A 24,993-nucleotide genomic window follows, 5' to 3' on the forward strand; every position below is an offset into this window, starting at 1 on the left:
CCTACTTCTAAAAAACATACCCACAAATGTGATGAGAAATTGCACACAAGATTGCTCTGGCTAGGTTATGAGTTCGCCTTTAAAAGTGTTTGCACAACAACAAAAGAAACATCTTTATTTATTGATACATTAATGATCATAACATTTATGATCTTTAATAAATATAATAGAACTTTAGAATTTAACATAAAGTTTCCTTAAGAGTGGAAATGCCCTGGAGGTTTTATTAATAAGCTAAAAATTTGATTGTCATAGCAAATAACCACTTCTCTTATTTCCATGGGATATGCCTGGCATTTTTTTGCCCATTTCCAATTGTCTTTGAACAGAGGGCAGTTAAAAGTCAACTGCATTGCCATCGATCTGGAATCTCATAGGCCAGGCTAAAATGTTAGATTTCTTTCCCTAAAAGGACAATAGTGAACCAGATTCGTTTTTACAATTATTGATTGTAGTTTTGTGGTCAACAGAATTGAGACTAACTTTATATTCCAGATTTGTTTTAATACTTGACTTTGAATTCCAACAGCTGCCATATTACCTTTTGAACTTGTGTCAGAGTTGTACAACCCAGAAATAGACCCTTTGGTCCAACTCATCCGTTTTAAAATGTTAGTCTTAATGATCAGTTTCTTACAAAATTAAGTGCATTTAAAGGTGCATGAAGTTTTAGAACTATTACCTGTGCTCCAAAGAAGTTGAGCTCAATTTGAAGGGTCTGATTCAGCAGTTGCAAAGGGACATAACTGGTCATCGTTGTGCTTTTAGTCTGAGTTGGTGGTTAGTGGTGAGTTTTTGCACAAGGTCAGCATCAGGTGAAATCAATTTTGCACCAGTAAAGTTTTAGAAACTCAGTCTTGCCTTGACTTAAGTGCTTGTGACTCAGCTCAGTACTGTTTATGAATGGTGTGCAGATAATGTTTTCCCAATGTGTTCTTGAAATCATTAACAATATCAATCTGTAAACAATTGTAATTGTGATTCAAGATGATTTCACGCTCTTGCTGTGACACCTGTAAACTTTAAAATAATGGACCTCTGTGTCGAAAATAAGACCCTAATACGGCAAATAAAGAGCTTTTATTCCATCAGCATTCCCTCAGTACCTTGTTATTAGATTTGATTCTGTGCTCAAGTCTTTGAGAAGGAATGAATCTACAAGTTTATGACTCAGCATGAGAGAGTGGTACTGCTGAACCACAGTTGACACGATATGCACATAAATAATACTGTTAGGATCGCTGTAGAGATTATGAATTTGACAAAAAATAAATTTGAACATTCTGTTAATATCTTAAAGGACAAACCAAGAAGATTTTATACTTTATGACCTTTCCTGTAATACTGGACTAAAAGCATTATTGACTAAATGTTATTTTTGGATGCAAGTTACTTTTAAAACACAAAAGGTTTTATTTTCCCCATTTTTACTTGTGGCACACCAAACTTCCACCCATCACCTTGAACATTTAGTCCCTCCATCACCAACATACAGCAACAGCAATGTGTGCCGTCTACAGGACGCAACAAATCACCCGTGACAGCATCTTCTAGATACATCACTCTAGTTGGCAGAGGGCAGCTGATGCTTGACAACACCACCTGCAATGTCCCCTGTCAGCCAAACATCAACTGCTTTGCCAATGCTTCATTGTGATTCAGTCAATGTCCTGGAATTCCCTGCCTAACACCAATGTGTGTGTTTTTACACTCCGACTCTCATGTGGACGGTAGATGCACCCACCATTACCTTCTCAAGGGCAATTAGGGACAGGAAGTAAATGCAGACCTAGTGAATGACACCCAGGTCCAGTGAAAGAGATTTTTGAAATGATACTCCTGAACTGATAGGTGCAGTTGGGCACTTAATTAGCACTTAAGACAACTTTATAGTGCAAGAAGATGAGGAAACAAGTCATAATCTCAGTGCACAGACCATCGAGTTACAGGCAGAAACTCAGGAATTTGAAAATGTTTCATTTCAGTAAAACAGGTTGATGCTCCATGTCGTTAAAATGCTGAAAAGTCAGCATAATAGTTGAGTTTACATAGTGAGATATTGTAAGATAAAATTGCCTTAGTCCCAGAGGATGATTGGGCTGCTGTCTCAGAGAGAGATGACTTGTGGTGGTTTAATTAAAGGTTGAGAGGGAGAGTCCTTCAAGTTAATCTCAGCCAGTGCAAGAATTGAACCTGCGCTATTCGTATCACTCTGCATCACAAACTAGCCATCATAAAACTTCAAACAGTCTCAAAGAAATTTCATTTGAAATGCAATATCTATTGTTGTACATTGTGGAAGTTGTGAGTGGATAATTAAAAATTCAACTATGAATTCAAAATTATTTCATTCATTGCAAATAGAATGTTCTTCAAAGCTAAACAATGAGATTGCAACTTTTTTCCTGTTATGCAAATCATGCAAGGCAGGTTTGTTGGGTAAATTGTGCCAAATCTCAGTCTTTTTAGGGAGTATGTAAGTGGAGTCTTCACTGATAAATTTCAGGTCAAGAGGTTATTTAAGTGGTGTGCCTTCTCTTGAGGAGATTACCTCAGCCAGTAGGAATAACAGATAAGGTGCTTGGACACCAACCATTCAAAATATTGCAGTCTGTTTCTGAAATTGTTAGAAATAAATAACTTGGGAAATTGTAGGGAAAAAAAACACAAATACTTACAGATCACAATAAACTGGGAAAAAAAGGCAAAGAAGCTAGACTCTGCGAATACAAACGGTTTGGGAATTACAAATACAGAGAGAAGAAACTAGATGCAGACAAGGCACAACAGCTATTCTCTCCCTTTAATGAAGCAAGATTAAAGCAGGTGGGATAAATAAGATCTCGATCTCTCAGCTGCAAGGAACTGAAGTGAAGTGCTAATTAACCAATTTGGTCACAACTGACAGCACAAAAACTGGCCATAATTCAAGATTGATTCGTTTTTCTATTTCATGCCTAATTGTTCTGCCCAGAACCTCAGGAGTAACTGTCTTAATGTTCCCTGGATGCAAGTGTCTAATTAATGTCAGAGAACTGAATTTAACTGAACTGGGCTTTTGTTTCTGTCACACAAACAATCCTTGAAGGCAAATGGGAGAGTTGTTTTAACCCCCTCTTCCCCCGAATGGGTGAAGTGGAATGCTATAATGTTAAAACACTCAAACCTGAACCTGTTTCAACTTGCATCCATCCTTTCAATAAAAATGGATGGGGCCAGATAACCAACATGCTCCCAGGTTGTTCATTTAATCAGTTTAATGACACCTCCACTGTTTCACCTCGAGTTGAAACTGAAGGCTAATTTTGATGGTCTTTTGAAAATCGGGAAGCTGAAGGGAAGTGAGGGCTAGATCAGGCTCTGTTTGCTCTCCACCACTGCTGGTGGATCCAGGAGGGTTTTTTTAAATTCATTTATGGGATGAGGACACCATAGCATTTCTTGCCTGCATTACCCAGAGGGCAGTTGAATGTCAACCAGATTGCTGTATGTCTGGAGTCACGTGTTGGCCAGACCAGGTAAGGATGGCAGATTCCTTCCCTCAAGGACTTTAGTGAACCAGATGAGTTTTTCTGAGAATCAACAATCGATTCATAGTCATTATTAGACTCTTAATTTCCGATCTTATTGACTTCAAATCCCACTGTCTCCCATGGCGGGATTCAAACCCAGGTTCCAAAACTTTACCTGGGTCTCAGGATTAACAGTCCATTGATAATGCCACTTGGCTGTCGCCTCTTAATCATAAACAGATTATCTGACCGTTATCACATTACTGTGTGTGGGCATTTGCTGTGCACAGAGTGGCTGCTAGATTTCCCACTTTAAAAAATGACCGCATTTCAAAAGTACTTTAACTGGTTACAAAAGTACTTTAAGATGTTATATTTTATATATACATGCAAGGATTTGTGTTTGTTAGTCACACGGTTGGAATGATCTATCTAAATTATGTGCTGTATTCTCACTAATGCTCTTTATTCACTGTTGTTCGATGGTGCTTTGACAGATACTCTATTGATCGTAACACTGACTTGGAGAGAATATTTAATATGGATGCCAACACTGGAGACATTACAATTGCTAAGAGGCTGGACCGGGAGACAGCAGGATGGCATAATCTCACCGTGATAGCAATGGAAGCAGGTAGATGACATTTATAAGATCAATTTGCTTTTCAATGGCTTTTGTTCAATGGAAAGGTTGAGAGAGTCATTTGTCTGGTCATGGTTTACATGCTGAAAATGTTTTTAGCCACACTGATATATGACATAGGGCATCTGAACAGAGGAGCCCAGCTTGAGAACATAAAGAACAAGGGTGGAATAATGCATACAAAGGTTAAAGGTTAATCCAGTCCACAGGAATTTGCAGGAGGTGAAGGGATGGATGCAGGGGTTAGAGTCAGAAAGGAAATTGGAAAGTGGGCTGTTCTTCACCTTTCCAGATCCCTGTAATTCTGTCAGGGGCAGAGGAGATTGAGGATGCCACCCGTCTGCCAATTGAAGGTCACTGAAGGGTGGCACCGGACTGGTGCTGGTATGTCACCAGTAGTGGGTTTGCCAGATGTCCCATGGACAGACTATCAAGTGAAAACTGGCAGTCCTCAGTGGGCTCCGGTGTGGGGTGGTGGTTTGTAGTGTTTGGATGTGACGGACAGCGTAGCGGGCTGTTATTTAGTTCTGGGATTTCCTCCTTGGTGGTTTCTCCTGGCTGGCTACATTACCAGCAGCAACCTTCACTTCCACAGAGCCAGTGCTGGCCTTTTGACTGTCCAGTTGTTCTGGGAGGCAAGTTCTCAGCCTTCGAAGGGCTGACACCTTAAATGTAAAACAGTTAATTGCATCTTGAGCAAAGATTACACTGGGGCTCCTGGAAGCAACCACAGTACAGTTACCCCAATTCCCAGCCTGCTGTAAGGGCCCTCTCCATCATTAAATTCAACCCAAGTAACCAGTGTAACACAGTGTGAGAAAAGCTGATGAAGAGAAAAGCTAACATTCAATATTGGATAAATTAATCCAAAGGATAGGGTGTAAGCATGAGTTTTGAAGCCTTCATGAGTTTGCTGAGCAAAGAGTTAAATATTTAGATCTCTTTGAGAGACACATTATCGAATGTTCCATTATGCAGCCTTGTGTTTCCATTTCTTTTTACATTGCCACAGTTTTTGTCAAATGTGTCAAGTTTCACAGATGTATCTAATAATGCCAATAAACATTGACATTGTGACTAGTATCTCACATCCAAACAGTTACCTTACCAATTTTCCACAGTTTTGCATTCCAAACAGGGCAGTACAAATTCACATTCCTGAAAATAACATTGCTCTTAAGAATGAACTTGATGAGGCAAGTATTTATTTCTCAGCAGTTTATTTTTGCTTTCATGTCTTTACTTTCTCTTAAGTGATCATCACCTATGCCACCAAGTATAAAACTCCAAATGTACATTGCGCTTGGTGCCTCTTGTATTTTGATATAGGACTTTGAATGCTAGATGTGGTAGAGATCTTTAAAATTATGAAACGAGTTATTGGGGTAGATGTGGAGAAATGTAAAGAAAACTGGTGACTACAGGCATAAGGAGAAGGTGAGGACTGCAGATGCTGGAGATCAGAGTCGAGAGTGTGATGCTGGAAAAGCACAGCAGTTCAGGCAGCATCCAAGGAGCAAGGGATTCAATGTTTCCAGCACAAGCCTTTCATCTTGATGAAGGGCTTACGTCTGAAACAGCGACTCTCCTGCTCCTTGGATGCTGCCTGACCTGCTGTGCTTTTCCAGCACCAGACTCTTGACCACAGGCATAAGACAGTCACAAATTAATCCAGATAGAAATTCATGGGACACGCCTTCACCCAGTGCGTTGTAAGAACATAACCGGGACAAATTTGGATAAAAGCATTTTGGGGTAGGCTGGGTAGGCACATAAGGAAGAAAATGTTCGAGAAGAAAGACTAGGGGAATTTTAATGCAGAACTTAAACACCAGAATGGGCAGGTTTGGATGATCTGTTTCTCTTCTGTAAATTCTATGTAATAGCTTTCTACTGCTGTTATTTCTTTTGCACTTTGCATTCTATGCCAGTGCTGTACATTTCTTTTGTGGTTGTTAAATGTTATTTTAATAATTCTATTTCCTGGCTAGCATTCTGTCAGACTGCATTTGAATGCATAGAGGTGGGTGACTTTGAATGAAATAACTGACCCATGGTTCACTTCAGCATATCTCCTTACGCCAAACAATTTCTGTTTAATGCACACAATGCTCCTATAACATCTGGTCCGTGGCAACTAATCCATTTTTCTCATTTCATCCACGCAGTAAAAATGAATTTCAGAATAGTTGAAAGACAGAATTTCATTTTGAGAGAGAGAGAGATGATGTTTAACTTTCGCCACTAGAGGGTGATCTCTCACACTTTGCTCATAGCTTATTACACCCAGAGAAATGTCAACATGAAGTATTTTTCTTAATTGCAGCCCTTGATTATATAAAGGGTTTTTTAAAATATGGAACAGATTTCATAGATCCCTGATTACTTTGTACTCTATGCACATGCAGCGTAGATCTAGACCATACAGGTAGAATGCTCCACCAGTTTGAGTGACATGCATTAATCTGTTGTTTTTTACTGTTGAGTGATGGTTCAAAAGAGATGTCCATGAATGTCAAATGAAGAGAAAACTAAACTCAGCTGCATGCTTTGGGCCCTGACAATGTTGTGGCAAAGGCTCTGAAGACTTGAACTTCAGAACTTGCCGCATACCTAAACACTCTCTTCCAGTACATTTACAACACTGGCATCGACCCGGGAGTGTGGAAAATTGCCCAGGTACATCGTGTACACAAAAAAAGAGGTAAAGTTCACCCTGGCCAAAGCGGTGGAGAGTGTCACCAACAGTCCTATCAAGCAGCACCTGCCTCATGGCAGCCTACTCATCCCTGCCCAGAGTTTGGGTTCCGCCAGGGCCACTCAGCTCCTGACCTTATTAAAGCGTCAGTTCAAACTTGAGCAAAAGCTGAATTCCAGAGATGAGATAAGAGTGACAGCCCCTGACATCAAGGCCACATCTTGACTGAGTGTGACATCAAGGAGCCCTGGCAAAACTGGAATCAGTGGGAATCTGGAGAAAACTCTTTGCTGGTTGGAGCCATACCTGGCCCATAGGAAGATGCTTGTGATTGTCGGAGATCTGTCATCTCAGCTCCAGGACATCTCTGCAGGAGTTCGCCAGGGTAATGTCATAGGTCCAACCATCTTCATTAATGACCTGCCCTCTGTCATAAGGTCAGAAGTAGAGATGTTCGTGATGAATGCACAACATTCAGAACCATTCATAGCCCGTAAAGTACAGAAGCAGTTCACATCCAAACACAGTAAGTCATGGTCAATATCCAGGCTTGGACTGACAACTAGCAAGAAACATTCATGCTGTACAAGTGTCATACAATGATCATATCCAACATGACCATTACTCGTTGACATTCAATGGCTGAATCTTCCATTGTCAACATCCTGGACATTATCACTGACCAGAAACTGAACTGAGCCAGACACACAAATACAGTGAATAGATCAGAGGCTAGGAATATTGTAGCAACAAACTTACCTTCTGACTCCCCAAACTTGTCTACAATTTATGAGACAAAAGGCAGGAGTGAGATACTCTAGATGAATGTAGCTCCAAAAACACTCTGCTCTGACTTTCGCACTGCATGTGCAGGGCGGCACGGTGGCTCAGTGGTTAGCACTGTTGCCTCACAGCACCAGGGTCCCAGGTTTGATTCCAGCCTCGGGAGAATGTGCAAACTCCACACAGACATTCTCCCCATGTCTGCATGGGTTTCATCCGGGTGCTTCGGTTTCCTCCCGCATTCCAAAGATGTGCAGGTTAGGTGAATTGGCCATGCTAAGTTGTCCGTAGTACTAGGTGCATTACTCAGAGGGGAATGGGTCTGGGTGGGTTACTCTTTGGAGGGTCGGTGTGGACTGGTTGGGCCAAAGGGAATTAGATTAAATTACCTACAGTATGGAAATAGGCCCTTCAGCCCAAGTCCACACTGACCCTTCAAAGAGTAACCCACCCAGACCCATTCTCCATATTCACCCCTGACTATGGGCAATAGGAGTGGAAGTAAGGGCATTCTAACCATCGAGTCGACTCCACTATTTAGTCATAGCTAATGGGCATTTCAACTTCACTCCCCGTAGTCCTTAATTCCTTGTGAGATCAAGAATTTATCAATCCCTGCCTTAAAGATATTTAACATCCCCAGCCTCCACTGCTCTCCGTGGCAATGAATTCCACAGGCCCACCACTCTCTGGCTGAAGAAATGTATCCTCATTTCCATTTTAAATTGACCCCTTCTAATTCTAAGGCAGTGCACACAGGTCCTAGTCTCCCCGCCTGACAGAACCAACTTCCCAGCATCCGCCTTTTCCACGCCATGCATTATCATGTATGTTTCTATTAGATCTCCCCTCAACCTTCTAAACTCTAATGAATACAATCCCAGGATCCTGAGTCGTTCATCATATGTTAGGCCGACCATTCCAGGGATCATCCGCTGCACATGCTCCAGTGCCAGTATGTCCTTCCTGAGGTGTGGGGCCCAAAGTTGGACACAGCGTTCTAAATGGGGCCTAACCAGAGCTTTATAAAGTCTCAGAAGTACATCGCTGCTTTTATATTACAACGCTCTTGAGATAAATGACAACATTACATTCGCTTTCATAATCACGGACTCAACCTGCAAGTTAACCTTTAGCGAATCCTGGACTGGAACTCCCAGATCCCTTTGTACTTCAGCTTTATGGATTTTCTCACCATTTAGAAAATAGTCCATGCCTGTGTTCTTTCTTCCAAAGTTCAAGACCTTGCATTTTGCTCACGTTGAATTTCATCAGCCATTTCTTGGACCACTCCTAAACTGTCTAACTCTTTCTACAGCTTTCCCACCTCCTCAGTACTACCTGCCTGTCCACCTAACTTCGTATCATCAGCAAACTTCCTCAGAATGCCCCTAGTCCCTTCATCCAGATCATTAATATATAACGTGAACAGCTGCGGCCCCTACACTGAACCCTGCGGGACACGACTTGACACCAGCTGTCATTCCAAAAACGAACCTTTTATCCCAACTCTCTGCCTTCTGTCAGACAGCCAATCCTCAACCCATGTCAGTAGATAACCTTGGACACCATGGGTCTTCACCTTACTCAGCAACCTCCCCTGAGACACCTCATCAAAGGCCTTTTGGAAGTCTAGATAGATAGCATCCACTAGGTTTCCCTGGTCTAACCTACTTGTTACGTCTTCAAAGAATTATAAGGTTTGTCAGGCACGACCTCCCCTCTCTAAATCCATGCCGACTTGTTCTAATCCAACCCTGCACTTTCAAGAATTTAGAAATGTCATCCTTAACGATGGATTCTAAAATTTTATCAACAACGGAGGTTAGGTTAATTCGCCTATAATTTTCCATCTTTTGTCTTTCTTGAACAAGGGGGTTACAACAGCAATTTTCCAATCATCTGGGACTTTTCTTGACTCCCATGACTTTGGACACCATCCAGGACAAAGCTCTCTAGACTGACACTTTTTGCTCCTATTTCCAAGCGTCTAATCACTACCTCCGCTGCTCAGTCTGATCAACATGCACCATCAATGAGATGCAAATCAGAAATTCACAAAAGCCTCTTAGACACCATCTTCCAAATCCACAACTACAATCCAGGAGGGCAAGGACAACAGATTCACGGAAACACCACAACTTGCAGTTTCTGTCTATGTCACTCATCTTTCTGACTTGGAAATCCATCATGGTTCCTTCACTGTCTCTGGGCCCAAATCATGTAACTACCTTCCTCATAGCATTGTGCACATGCCTACACCAAATGGGCTGCTGTAGTTCAAGGAAACAGCTCACCACCACCATCTCAAGGGCAAACAGTGATGAACACAAACGCTAGCCTTGCCAACGAAATGGTCATCTCAAAAAGTAATATAAAAACCTCCATTCTGAATTTCCCTGCCAACACACACTATCATTGCACTTAAAAGATAGCTTCCAATGGAAGGTTTGAAAAGATAACCTGCACTTGTGCAAATTAAGGTAGCAGTACATATTGCATCAGGATATATGCTGAGAAAGACAAGGTGATCTTGTATAATTCAAAAATCAAAACCATAATCATGAGTCTATGATACCCAGGAGGATATATATCCAGCTCATGCAACAGTCTGAAGTAAATATACTCTTAGATTTCAAACTGGATTTTGGATGTGTGTCTGGTTTATAAAAAAGCACAGTCCTTTTTTTTTTAATTCTCAAGCAGAGCTCTGACATTAATTCACCTAACTGGCAATCTAACAGTACAATTTCTGTGTAGCGTTTACATCCAATCTTAGAGTTATAGAGTCATACGGCATGAAAACAGACCCTTCGGACCAACCAGTCCATGCCAAACATAATCCCAAACTAAAGTAGTCCCACCTGCCCACCCCTGGTCCATATCCCTCCAAACCTTTCCTATTCATTGCTTATCCAAATGTCTTTTAAATGTTGTAACTGTGCCAGCATCCACCATTTCCTCAGGAAGTTCATTCCACAGACAAACCACCCTTTGTGAAAAAAAATTTGTGCCTCATTTCTTTTCAAAAGCTCTCTCCTCTCACATCCCGTAGTCTTGAAATCCCCTGTCCAAGGGAAAAGACAACTACCGTTACCATGGGTAGCATGGTGGCTCAGTGGTTAGCACTACTGCCTCATAGCACCACGATCCCAGGTTCGATTCCAGCCTTGGGCGACTGACTGTGGAGTTTGCACATTCTCCCCATGTCTGCGTGGGTTTCCTTCGGGTGCTCCGGTTTCCTCCCACAGTCCAAAGATGTGCAGGTCAGGCACACACCCTGTGCAGGTCAGGTGAATCGGCCATGCTAAATTGTCCATAGTGTTAGTTGCATTAGTCAGAGGGAAATGGGTCTGGGTGGGTTACTCTTTGTAGGGTTGGTGTGGACTGGTTGGGCCGAAGGGCCTGTTTCCACACTGTAGGGAATCTAATCAACCCTATTTTTGAAATATACAAAGCCACTGGAAAATGACATCATTCCAAGGCCATTAATTCATATTTGTTGAAATATCAGCCTGTTTAGATTTATGATAATCAAGGAGAATCTTCAAAGAGATTTCAATGGGATGTTGTAGTTGACAAAGATGCTCACTAGAGCTTTATAATGAGGCAACTTGCAAATTTACCATCAGAAAACGATGACGTTATGAAACAGGCAGTACAATTTGTCCATTAGGTATGTTTAAAAAAAAGGACTGAAGAAATCTGAAAGAAAAACAGAAATTGCTGGAGAAACTCAGTGGGTGTGACAGCATCTGCGGAGAGAAGGTAGAGTCAATGTTTTGAGTCCAGTTCTGAAGTGTCACTGGACTCAAAATATTAATTGTTTTTTTTCACTCCTTAGATGCTGCAAAGTGAGAATTTTATGATTAAGATCTTGTTAGATCATAGGTCAGTGTGAAGTGGAGCTAAGTTTTCATTAGGATATGAGCAGCAACGTTTTGGTTGTGCTAAAGTCTCTGGGATGAGGAGCAAGCAGGCCTGCAAGCTTATGCTAATGTAATATTGTGCTTATTTTCAATTGTAATTACTTTGAAGGAATGAAAGTGCAGATTTTGGGGGATGATTTCTTTTAAAGCATTCATAAATGGGACACAGTTGGTTGGGGATAAAGTGAGGACTGCAGATGCTGGAGATCAGAACTGAAAATGTGTTGCTGGAAAAGCGCAGCAGGTCAGGCAGCATCAAAGGAACAGGAGAATCGACGTTTCGGGCATGAGGCCTTCTTCAGGAAGGGTTGGGTAAGTTGGTTGGGCCAGCATTTATTGCCTATCGCTAGTTGGAAGGTGGTGGTAAGCTGTTTTATTGACTGTAGCACATTTGTAATAGGTGCATCCACAATGCTGTTCGGGAGTGTGTTCCGAGATTTTGATCCAGTGACACTGAAGGAACGGTGATATATTTCCAAGTCAGGATCGTGAGTGGCTTGGAGGGAACTTGCAGCAGATGGTGTTCTCATGCAAGTGCTATCCTTGTCCTTTTCAATGGTAATGATTATAGGCTTGAAATACGTTGTCTCAGGACTCTTGATCAATTTCTGCAGTGTGTCTTGTACATGTTACACACTGCTGCTATTAAGGGTTGGTGGTGGATGGAGTGGATGCTGATGGATGTGGTGCCAATCAAGTGAGCTGCTTTGTCATGGTTGGTGTAAAGCTTCTTGAGTGTTATTGAAATTGCGCTCAGCCAAGCAAGTGGCTTTGAGCGATCACATTCCTGATTTGTACCTTGTAGGTGGTAGGTAGGCTTTGTGGAGTCAGAAGGTGAGTTTGATGCAGATTTCTAGCTTCTGACCTGCTCTTGTAGCTACAGTACTTATATGGCTAGTTCACTTCAATGGTAACCCCTAGGATGTTGACAGTGGGAGATTTAGCAATGATAATGCCGTTGAAAGTCAAGGGCGAGTGGTTAGATACTATCTTTAAGAAGTTGCTTCCGCTAGAGAGTTCATTTCTGGCGAAGCACCTGGCTTCCAGTAAATAATCACGAGGCCAAGTTGTTTGGAAAATAAACAGCAGAAAAACAAGAGTTCAACAAAAAAGCTCATAAAAGTGGTGAGTGACTTATAGTTGTGACTGTTCTTAACCGAGGTTTTGTGTTCTTAAATGTATCTGGTTGAAGACCAAGGAACCTTCTTTTCTAGCAATGTACACTTGAAACTCAGCATGTTATAGTGAACTAAGCATCTTGGATAGCCATGCTGAGAATAGAGAAAGCTGTAGATTTAAGACTCCAGAGTTGGAGAGTTTCAGGAGAGTGCTAACCTGAGATGGTTATACTTAAAAAGGTCAGCTCGTGTTGAACTGGATATTTACAACTGGGGGATCGTTGGAAGAACTTCCAAGGGAAAACCTTACCAGAAGCAAGCAGTAAGTCCAAGAAATGTCAACCTTTGTATTAATTCTCACAGCTGTCAGTTGTTTAACTGTTCAAATTTTAATAATACCTGTCTTGAATTCTGTGGATGTAAGTCAAGTACGTGGACAAGGAAATTTAATTTAAGAAGTTCAGTTTAGAAAATATTAACAGTTCCTTGTACTTTGAAGATCTTTACTTTATCTGCCCCTTTGCGATAGTGTAGTTATTAATGTGTGTTTTTTTGATTTCTGTTTTGTCAAATTATTTTGACTAAAATGACAAATCTTGACATTTCATCATTTTAGTAATAAACTTGTCTTTCAGATTCTTTAAAGAACATTAACCAAGTCTATTCCAAGATCATAACTTTTAAAAACTCATAAGTGATTTCAGTTGAAGACAGTACTTTTGTGATGTTATATTTTCCACTCTCTAAGGTAATAAAATACGGTGAAACATCCTTCGCAAATAATTTACAAGGCTTGCATTGTTTTTGGAATAGTGCCTTCCTGACTGACTTGTAAGAAACTTAAAACCATCGCATTGGCCTTTGGAGGAGGTGGAAGTGCAGAAAAAGAGCCCCATATCTATTTTGGCAATGACAGTATAATTTAAATTACAGTTACTAATTGATATTAAAAATACCCAGGGATTCCATAAACAACCTGCCACTCTACAATTCCACAGATTGAAGCCTAAAGTCCAAAGCACTTTGACATGTATTAGACCATCTTGTTCCTAATAGGAGTGACCAGTGCAACAATGTCACCATAATGCAGTTGCTGTTTCCCTGCACCCCCCCCCCCCAACACCAAAAGCCTTTTCTTTTCCCAACTTAGCTTCTTTTTTACCCACCCCTCCCCCTCAGGCCATCAAACTTGTCAGGTGTGGAGCTTTCAGCGCCCCGCAGGATCATAGATGGCACTGCCAGATGCTGAGCTCTCCTGCTGAGACATACATTTAATTAAATAATGTAAGAAACGTGTACTATTTGGCAGGTTATCATTAGGAGTGGATCCAGCTCTGTTCTTATGTCTGCCTTGTAACAAACAAGTTGTTCTTTTAAGATATTGAATCTGGGTCACAGATTACCACCTGGAATTGTTTATTTAAAGTACGGTCACAGAACCATCACTGAGTCTAAAGACGTATTGTTTGTGTGTAACTGTCAATTAATTACAAAACATGTCAGTAATCAAGACTAATATTTATGTAGCACCTTTCATTACTTGAGAATAATATAAACCTTTTTATTATTAAATCTTTTTTTAAAGTTAAAACTGTATGAAGGGCTACCAAATCCTAAGAGCAAATGTTGAGGTTGATGGATGACAGGCTTGTTATGATGCCCATATCCTAGAATGAATGAAAGAATCTGATGTTTAGCTGCATTACATGAAGTTACAGCGTTTGTGTGGGGGTGTCACCAATAATGAAGACTTGGACTAACAGCTGGACAATCCTGAAATGTTAGTCATTAAATGTATGTGCAACCCATTTCCATTTATTTCTTTTGAATGCCAGTACCTGTAGCCTTGATAACTTGCACCATGTGATGGGAAAGCTCCTTTTGAAGTTGTGGTATTGCCTCTTCATACAGCCTCTAATTGGCTGCAGGAGGGATGGTATTATTGGATCTAACTAATGCTAAATCAATCTTTCCACATGTCTGCCAGAAAGACTGCAAACCGCAATTCTACCAGAATCCCATACAGTTTTAGGTATAAGGTGCATAATTGCCATTAGATAAAAATAATAGAATTAGAGAATTGTGTGACACGGAACGAGGCTATTCAGGTTATAGTGCCTGCACTGTACATTCTTTGAAAGGTCTGTACAATTAGTCTCTCTCTTTTGCTCCTTTCTCCATAGCCTCTTCCCCTCTTTGAAAGTTATAAATGAATCCAACCCTGCCATCCTTCCAGACAGTGCATTCCAGATCATAAATATTTAAGATGTTAAAAACAATTATCCTTACCTCTCACATTGTAATGTAATGTTTAAACAACAGAAGAGTCTCTCTTTAATATAGATTTTTTTTAAAAAATAAAATGCTGGATATAAAATCATTCATTGAAATGGATGCAATTTGACATTATTGTCACTGCCATATGTGGCCCTGGGCAGCCAGCAGATGGTGTCTGTATTGGAACAGACTTGAGTGGTTGTGAGAAAGAGCAAATGATATCACCATAGCTGTATGTGTGGTGAATGAGTTAAAGTACAACTTCCCTGTCCAAATATATTAATTCAGTTGGCTCAGTAACAGCAATGACTTCACTCCCCCTTTATTGATTGTGAACCGACATTGGTTATTTAGCATTTGCTTGTCTTTCTCAGCTTCTGATTTTTGTCCGTATAAAAATAAAGCTTGTTTCATGCATGGTCACAGAAGGTGGTCCAGCCGTTTTCATTCTTGAAACATTTCCAAAATATCTTGGTCATCTTTCTCAGGGTCTTGATTCTTATCAAAACTCTGATCTTACTGAATGATTCTTGATCCCTTGCATCTGAAAGGCTTTCAGCAACACTCTCATTCAACTTACCTTAGTTGCTAGTATATTTTCCATGTTCTGCACTTGAATCAGTGTAAATATATAATGAATAAGCAAATTGATATGAGTTGGAAAGGCATGAGTGATTGACTTGCAGCAAAATTATAACACGATTGTTATTCCTCTCCTCAAAACACAATTTCTAATGGAACAAAATGAGCTTGGTTATTTGTATAATTGCAAAGAGACCAAGTATGTTCAAATAAATTCAAGATAATTTATGGAAGATAAATTAAAATTTCCACTTTCAAAACAGAAAAGATTTTGTCAGTCATCTATGATAATACAAATGGCTTTGTTAGAATAGGTCACTTTGATGGGTTAAATATCCTTTCTTTATTCATTTGTATCTTAAGGAAGGCAATTTAATTCTTCCTTTTGTGGATGTTTTTGAACAACCAGAAGATTTTTTTTAACATATGGGGAAAAGAAGGGTAAAACTGCAAGAAGTATAGTGGCTAGTGGGGTGCAGGTTGGGGCTGCTGTTGGTTGGATTCAACTCCATGGAAAAGTATGAAAACAATGAACAGAATGGAAAAGTCAGGAGAGGTTATTAAAGTCTTAAGAACTCACAATAGGACAAAATGTTTGGAAAGGGTTAGAAATCTAACTTCAAGCATATTAGATAAAGGGATGACAATAAGAAGAGGGGTGGTAAATGCAGGACTGAAGGTGTTGTATCTGAATGCACGCAATATACGAAATAAGGTAAATGAGCTTCTGGTGCAGACTGAAGTTGGCAGGTATGATGGGATGAGCAACACAGAGACGTGGCTGCAAGGGGATCAGGACTGGGAACTAAATATCCAAGGATATGTATCCTATTGAAAAGACAGGCTGGTGGGCAGAAGGGGTGGGGTTGTCTTGTCAGTAAAAAAAATGAAATTAAATCAATAACATTAAACGAAGTACAGTCAGATGATGTAGAATCTGTGTGGGGAGAGTTGAGGAAACACAAAGGTGAGGAAACCATAATGAGAGTTATCTACAGGCCTCCAAACACTAGTCAAGATGTTGGGCACAAGGTACACAAAGACAAGGTTCCAGTGATCATGGGGGATTTCAATATGCAGGTGGATTGGGAAAATCAGGTTGGTAGTGGATCACAAGGAAAGAAATTTGTGGAATGTCTATGAGATGATCTTTTGGAGCAGCTTATGGTGGAGCTCACTAGGGAACAGACAATTCTGGATTTAGTGTTGTGCAACGAGCCAGACTTGATAGTTGAAGGTGAAGGAACCATGAGGAGGCAGTGACCGTAATATGATAGAATTTTCTCTGCAATCTGAGAGGGAAACGCTGGAATCAGACATAATGTTATGACCGTTGAATAAAGGCAAATGCAGAAGCATGAGGAAGGAGCTGGGCTGAATTGTCTGGGAGGGGAGCTTGGTGGAAAAGACAGGGGAACAGGAAAGGCAGGAGTTTCTGGGAGTAATTTGAGAGAGACAGCAAAAACTCATCCCCAGGAAAATGAAGCATACTAAAGGGAGGATGAGGTAACTAAAGCTGACAAGAGAAGTCAGAGACAGCATGAAAACAAAAAGAAAGCACATAATGTGGTGAAAGTTAGAGAATTGGGAAGTCTACAAAGACCTACAGAGCAAATCAAAAAGAATCAAAGAGGGAGAAGATTAAAATGTGAGGATAAGCTAGCCAGTAATATAAAAGAAGATTGTAAGAGTTTCTTTAGATATATCAAGAGCAAAAGAGAGGCAAAAGAGAGGCAAAAGTGGACACTTGGCTGCTAGAAAATGACACTGGAGAAGTAGTAATGGGGACAAAGAAATTGTGAAGAATAGCCCATACCTCTATTCTTCCTACCTTGTGTCAGTCTTCACAGTAGAAGACATGAGTAACATCCCAAACAATTTAAGAGAGTCGTTGGGTGGGGATGTGATCAGAGGTGAATATGGTGAACATCACCAAGGAGAAGGTATGAGAAAAACTGAAAGGTCTAAAGGTGGATATTTAACCTGGACCAGTTGGGCTACACCCCAGAGTTCTAAGGGAGATAGCTGAAGAGATAGTGGACGTGTTAGTGCTGATCTTTTAGGAATCACTGGAGTCAGGAATGGAAAATTGCTAATTTAACACCCCCCATTTAAGAAGGGAGTGAGGCAAAAGAATTCCTGGAATTTAGAGGCTGACTAGCCTGACCTTGGTCATTGGTAAGACTTTGGAGTCCATTGTGAAGGCTGAGATTTTCTGACTTGGTACATGGTAAAATATGGTAAAGTCAGCATGGTTTCATCAAAGGAGGTCATGCCTGACAAATTTGTTAGAATTCTTTGAAGAGGTAACAAGCAGGTTAGACAAAGGAGAGCCAATGGATGTGATCTACTTGGACTTCCAGCAGGCTGCTGAGTCAGATAAGAGCCTATGGCGCAAGAGGCAAGGTGCTACCAATGATAGAAGATTGGCTTTCTGATAGAAAGCAGAGAGTGAGGATAAAAGGGTCTTCCTCAGAATGGAAGCTGGTGACTAATTCGGCTCCATGAGGGTCAATGTTGGGACCACAACCTTTCACTTTAAAAACATAATGATCTAAATGAAGAAACTGAGGGTATTCTGGCTAGGTTTGCAGGTGATGCGAAGGTAGGCAGAGGGGCAGTAGCATTGAGGAGGCGGGGAGGCTGAAAAAGGATTTGGACAGGTTAGGAGAGTGGGTAAAGAAGTGGCAGATGGAGGACAACGTGGGATAGTGTGGTAGGAATAATTGAGGCATGGACTACTTTCAAAATAGGGACAAAATTCAGAAATCTGAGGTGCAAAGTGATTTGGAGTCCTAGTCCAGGATTCTCTTCAGGTTAATTTGGTGGCTGAGTCAATAGTTAGGAAGGTAAATGCAATGTGTTGGCATTTAGTTTAAGATGATTAGAATATAAAAGCAGGGATTTACTTCTGAGGCTTTTTAAGGCTATGGTCAGAACATAATTAGAACATTGTGAACAATTTTCAGCCCCATATCTCAGGAAGGATGTACTGGCTCTGGAGCAGGTCCAGAGGAGGGTCACAAGAATGGACCCAGGAATGAAAGGCTTAACATATGAGAAAGATTTGAGGGCTCCGGGTCTACACTCATTGGCGTTTAGAAAGATGAAGGGGTATCTAATTGAAAGTTACAAAATACTGAAAGGCCTGGATCGTGTGGACATTGGGGAGATGATTTCATTAGCAGGAAAAACTTCGACCTGAGGACACAGCCTTAGAGTAAAAGGAAGACCTTTTAGAACGGAGATGAGGAGACACTTCTTCAGCCAGAGAGTGGTGAATCTATGAAATTCATTGCCAGGGAAGGCTATGGAGGCCAGGTCATTGAGAAAATGTAAGACAGAGATAGATAGGTTATTGATTGTCAAGGCAAACAAAGGTTACGGTGGGGAGGGCGGGGGAGGGAGAGGTCGGGGAGAAAGCAAGAGAATGGGATTGAGAAACTTATCATCCATGATTGAATAGTGGAGCAGACTTGATGGGCCGAATGGCCTATTTTCTGCGGCTTTATCTTGTGATGTTATTGAATTGCAAGATGAAACCAAGTTACATTTATCTCAAGAGGGTTGGAATATAAAAGCACCGTTGTGCTACTGAGACTTTATAAAGCTCTGGTTAGGCCCCATTTGGAGTACTGTGTCCAGTTTTGGTCCCCACACCTCAGGAAGGACATACTGGCACTGGAGCGTGTCCAGCAGAGATTCACACGGATGATCCCTGGAATGGTAGGTCTAACATACGAGGAACGACTGAGGATCCTGGGATTGTATTCATTGGAGTTTAGAAGATTGAGGGGAGATCTAATAGAAACTTACAAGATAATACATGGCTTGGAAAGGGTGGACGCTGGAAATTGTTTCCATCAGGCGAGGAGACTAGGACCCATGGACACAGCCTTAGAATTAGAGGGGGTAAATTCAGAACAGAAATGCGGAGACATTTCTTCAGCCAGAGAGTGGTGGGCCTGTGGAATTCATTGCCGCAGAGTGCAGTGGAGGCCGGGACGCTAAATGTCTTCAAGGCAGAGATTGATACATTCTTGATGTCACAAGGAATTAAGAGCTACGGGGAGAATGCTGGTAAGTGGAGTTGAAATGCCCATCAGCCATGATTGAATGGCGGAGTGGACTCGATGGGCCGAATGGCCTTACTTCCACTCCTATGTCTTGTGGTCTTATGGTCTTAAGTTGAGGAGCAAATATTGTACACATAAAACAGAGGGATTTTAGGTCTTGATGACAATAATGATTACTAATGCAGTAAACATTAGTGCACTTGAAGTTTTCTGATTCAGTAACTTGCAATAGGACAGCAGTTCTGAAACTGGGGTCTGTGACAGTGCCAGGAGTGGGCAACATGGCAATTGTTCAGCAGATGCAGTAGTTTACTTACCTGGGCTACTCTGTTCTTCCTTCAGTTACCCTTTGTGCTCCTCCTTGACGGTGCCTCTACTCATTCCAGGTTCCTGCTTTCCCTGCAGTAGTGAAACAGTCACACCCATCTTTATTCATGGGAGTAGGGTGTCGCTGGCTTTGTTAGCATTTATTGCCCATCCCTAGTTGCCCAGACTGGAGTCAGCCACATGTCTTTGAGTCTGGAGTCGCATGTAGACCAGACCAGATAAGGATAGCATTTTTCTTCCTGAAAGGATAATAGTGAACCAGGTGGGTATTTTTTGACAATGGATTTGTGATTATAGTGAGATGATTCGAATCCAAGTCCCCAGGAATTTACCTGGGTCTCTGGATTAACAGTCCAGTGATAAAGCCATTAGGCCAATGCCTCCCCCCTCATCTCACTGATCTCTTACAGCATCATCACAACACTTCACATGCAACTTTTTTGTGACATGTTCTTCAATGGGGTGATGTCAAGATTAGTAACCCCTTTGAAAAGAAGACCTTCATTCCAAGAAATTTGTGAAACATTGCAATAGACTTTTGCATCAGTTTTGGAAAGGATGTAAGTTGGTTGACAAACTCTGGTATTAACTTGACAGTATTGGCTGAATGGAATTTATGTATGTTCTTGCACAAATGAAAACAATCCTGAATGAGAGGTGTGAGGGTGGCATGACAGAATCTTGTTTTTACTATTGGGCGGCAAGGTGGCTCACTGATTAGCACTGCTGCCTCACAGTGACAGGGACCCAGGTTCGATTCCAGCCCCGGGTGACTGTCTTTGTGGAGTTTGCACATTCTCCAAGTGTCTGAGTGGGTTTCCTCCGGGTGCTCCGATTTCCTCCCACAATCCAAAGATGTGCAGGTCAGGTGAATTGGTCATGCTAAATTGCCCATAGTGTTAGGTGCATTAGTCAGGGGTAAATATTGGGTAGGGGCATGGGTCTGGGTGGGTTATTCTTCAGAGGGTTGGTGTGGACTTGTTGGGCCAAAAAGCCTGTTTCCACATGGTATGGATTCTATAAAAAGAGGGTTTAAACTCACTTGTCAGAGGTATGGAAACCAAGAAGAAATGTTAGAGAATGGCACCAAAAGGCAAACAATATTAGGGAAGGCAGATACTACGAGGAGAGGAAATAGTTATTAAACAAAAACAGAAATTGCTGATGAGACTCCGCATGTCTGGCAGCACCTGTGGGAAGAAAGCGGATTTAACATTTCGAGTCCATTGACTCTTCTGAGGTGGAAACAGAGCCATAAGATGTAGGAACAGAAATTAGACCATCCATCCCATCGAGTCTGCTCCGCCTTTCAATCATGACTGATACATTACTCAACCCCATTCTCCCACTTTCTCCCAGTAACTCTTGATCCCCTTGATACTCAAGAACCAATCTATCCCAGTCTTAAATATCCTCAATGACCTGGCCTCCAAAGCCTGGTGTGGCAGTGAATTCCATGGATTCACCACTCTTTGGCAAAAGAAGTTTCTCCATATCTCCATTCTAAAAGCTCTTCCCTTTACTCTGAGGCTGTGCTCTCGAGTCCTCGTCTCTCCTGCCAATGGGAACATTTTCCCAACATCTACTCTGTCCAGGCCATTCAGTATTCTGTAAGTTTCAATTAGATACCCCCCCCCCCCCCCCCATCCTTCTAAACACCATCAGGTATACTCCCAGAATCCTCAAACATTCCTTATATGTTAAGCTGTTCATTCCTGTGATTATTCTCCTAAATCTTCTCTGAACACGCTCCAGGGCCAGTACATCGTTCCTGATATATGGAGTCCAAACTGTGCACAATACTCCAGATGTGGTCTGACCAGAGCCTTATGGAGTCTCAGAAGTACATCACTGCTTTTATATTCAAGTCCTCTAAAATTAAATGCCATCATTTCATTTGCCTTCCTAACTACTGACTCAACCTGCAAGTTTACCTTGAGAGAATCCTGGACTAGAACTCCCAATTGCTTTGCACTTCAGATTTCGGAACTTTCTCCCCATTTTGAAAATAGTCCATGACACTATTTTCCCAAGATGCTGCCTGCTGCAGTGTTCCCATGAGCCTCAGCGCAAGCTCGAAGCACAGCATCTCATTTTTCACTTGCCGACTCAGTGGCCTCTAGGACTCATCATCGAGTTCAATAACTTTACAGCATGATTCCATCCTTCCATGTTCCTGTTATGACATGGAATAAAAAACTGAAAGCACTGCAGATGCTGGAAATCAAGGAGTTCTGAGGAAGGGTCACTGAAAATAAACATTAACTCTGATTTCTCTCCACAGATGCTGCCAGGCCTGCTGAGCCTTTCCAGCAATTTTTGCTCTTGTTTCTGTGATGACATGAGTTGCTTTTAGCACAGAGACCCATTCTCACCTACTCATATACCCATTATCACATTATATGGTTTGCATTCAGCACAGTTAACCTAGTTTCTCACTCTTACCTTGTATCATCTTCAGCATCTGCAGTTATTTGTTTCATTCAGTGTATAATGGAAAGTCATAAAGTTTAAATTAGGGTTAGTGTGAATGTATATGGATTTATGATATTACAAAGAAGTTTGGTAAATTGCAGATGTAAATCGCCATGTGGAAATATGAAGAAAACTGTAACGTGGACCAAAAAAGGGCAGGACTGGATATTAAATATTTGTGGACACAAACTGTTCAGGAAAAGGTAGGAAAGGAGGAAGAGGTATAACAGTAAAATTAAGGGGAGATGACAGTAATCAGAAAGAGAGTATTCCAGAGGGGTCAAGGATCAAAACCTTTTGGTTAGAGCTAAGGAATAAAAAAAGATTTACTTACACTGCATGGTGTATTTTATTGACTGTGAACTAATGGGAAGGGTATAGGGAACAAATTTGCAAGAAAATTGTAGAGAAGCGCAAGAACTATGGAATAATAATAATAATGGGAAGTAAGCTTTCCCTTAATATTTTTGTATCATCTCACCTCAAAAGTCTGTCAAGGGATAAATCCACTCATGTCATCCTAAGTTCCACTGCTTATAAAAAAAAACTTTAAAAGCATTTCCAGAAAGATTACCTGAAGAGACTTATTCCAAATGATCAGTTTTGATGGTTGTACTGATTCAGTTTGGTTAAGAATGAGGTTGGTGGAGTGTATTATTGCTCTAATCCCACTTCTTCCTGTAGAACAACATCAAATAAAAACAAAAGTTCCCAGTTACTGCAATGACCAATTAAATAACTTGCCACAATCAGATTTTAAATTAAGAAAGAATTATCGACTTGTTTTCCTCCTAAATGCAACATTATTTATTAAACAGCCAAACCTACTCAAATTAAGATGTAAAATTTGCTAACTAGTATAGTCTGTAATATGGGAGAATGAATGTTAATCCATTGAAATAACACAACACATATTTTTAAGCACACAACTTCATACATCAGGTAAAAGATAAAGAACAGATTTCTCTGCAGATTGACTTTCAAAGGAAAAAAAAACACTTTGGTCAATGGGTTTTGGATCTTGAGGAATAAAATCAAGTATGGAATCTATCATCTTCTGATCCAGTGGTCTGGTACTCACAGTCAGGTGACTAAATTGATATAGTGGTCTATGAAGTCTTGTCAGACACAGCTTGCTCATGAAATACAAGACTTAGATGTTGTTTCACTAACGGTTCTAGAAGAACAAACAAGTTACATGCTGAACAAAAGGGATTTTCCAGAAACAGGAAATATCAACATGGCAACTCCTCTACCCTCTCCCTTCCCACCCCATACCCCTCACCCTAGCCCACAGAATATCAGAACAAACTCAACACCTTTCAAGCAGCCCCAGGTCTCCATCTAAACAAGCAGTGATTACAAGGTGTGTGATTTCCAAAGAAGCCTCATTCAAAGAAAATGTTCTGATGTCCACAGTAAAATTTTAATGACCTTTTAAAGAAACTAAATGTTTTTATGTATCTGTCACCATGTTAGATCTTGGTCTATCAACCTGACATTCTAACCTCAGGATTAGACAGAGCAACATGGTTAGAATTATATGTGATTTCCCATGAGCCATATTATGTTAATCAATTGGAGCTGAACTGTTCAAGCCCAAAGCAGTAATCCTAAAATACCATTTATTAGTCAGAGTCAGATTTTAAACCATAGATTAATGAGAGTTTAAAAGAATGTTCTTTTTTGTTGAAACCTAAGACAAGAGTGTGGCAAAGTCATCCCATATTTATAAAGGCTTCCATTTATAGTGACGCTTTAATATAGCAAAACTGCCTCAGGAATGTCACAGTACAATCAGCCAAAAGCTGATCCACAGCCAAAGAAATATTGAAGTAGATAATAGGTTTATAAAATCATAAGGAGCGTGGATAGGATGAATATGGGATGGCGCAGTGGTTAGCACTGCTGCCTCACAGCGCCAGGAACCCGGGTTCAATTCCAGCCTCGGGTGACTGTCTGTATGGAGTTTGCACATTCTCCCCGTGTCTGCGTGGGTTTCCTCCCACAGTCCAAAGATGTGCAGGTTAGGTGAATTGGTCATGCTAAATTGCCCGTAGAGTTAAGTGCATTAGTTAGGGATAATGGGTCTGGGTGGGTTGCTCTTCGGAGGGTCAGTGTGGATTAGTTGGGCCAAAAAGGCCAGTTTCCACACTGTAGGGAATCTCATCTCATCTCATCTAATAGCCAAGGTCTTTTTTTCCCAGAGTAAGGGAGTCCAAAACTAGAGGCATTGCTTGAAGATGAGAGAGGAAAGACATAAAAGGAATATAAGAGGCAACGTTTTTTTTTACAGAGAGTGTATGGAATGAGCTACCAGAGGGGGTGATGGAGGCTGGTACAATTACAACGTGCAAAAGGCATCAGGATAGGAATGGTTTAAAGGGATATGGGCCAAATGCTGGCAAATGGGACTATGTTTGTCAGTGTGGACAAGTTGGACTGAAGGGTCTGTTTCTATACTGTACACCTCTATTACAAGGTAGCCTTTGAGCAGGTTTTGAAGGCAGAGAGAGGCCACAGGTTGAGGGAGGAAATTCTGGGCTGAGAATCTAGATAGCTTAAAGCAGGAC

General features: G+C 41.1%; 1 protein-coding gene across 1 annotated transcript in view; it reads left to right on the forward strand.

Annotated features, from left to right (window-relative positions):
• The window catches only part of cdh22 (cadherin 22), an 850,755-nt gene that overhangs the window by 603,080 nt on the left and 222,682 nt on the right, over positions 1-24,993 (forward strand). The window contains exon 8 of the mRNA XM_043710157.2: positions 4,010-4,146. Coding sequence (XP_043566092.2) covers positions 4,010-4,146 — 137 coding nt within the window. The remainder of the gene's footprint in view (positions 1-4,009; positions 4,147-24,993) is intronic.

Source organism: Chiloscyllium plagiosum, unplaced genomic scaffold, assembly GCF_037043375.1.
Source record: "Chiloscyllium plagiosum isolate Xiang-an unplaced genomic scaffold, Cpla_swu_hap1 HiC_scaffold_15, whole genome shotgun sequence".
NCBI lineage: Eukaryota > Metazoa > Chordata > Chondrichthyes > Orectolobiformes > Hemiscylliidae > Chiloscyllium > Chiloscyllium plagiosum.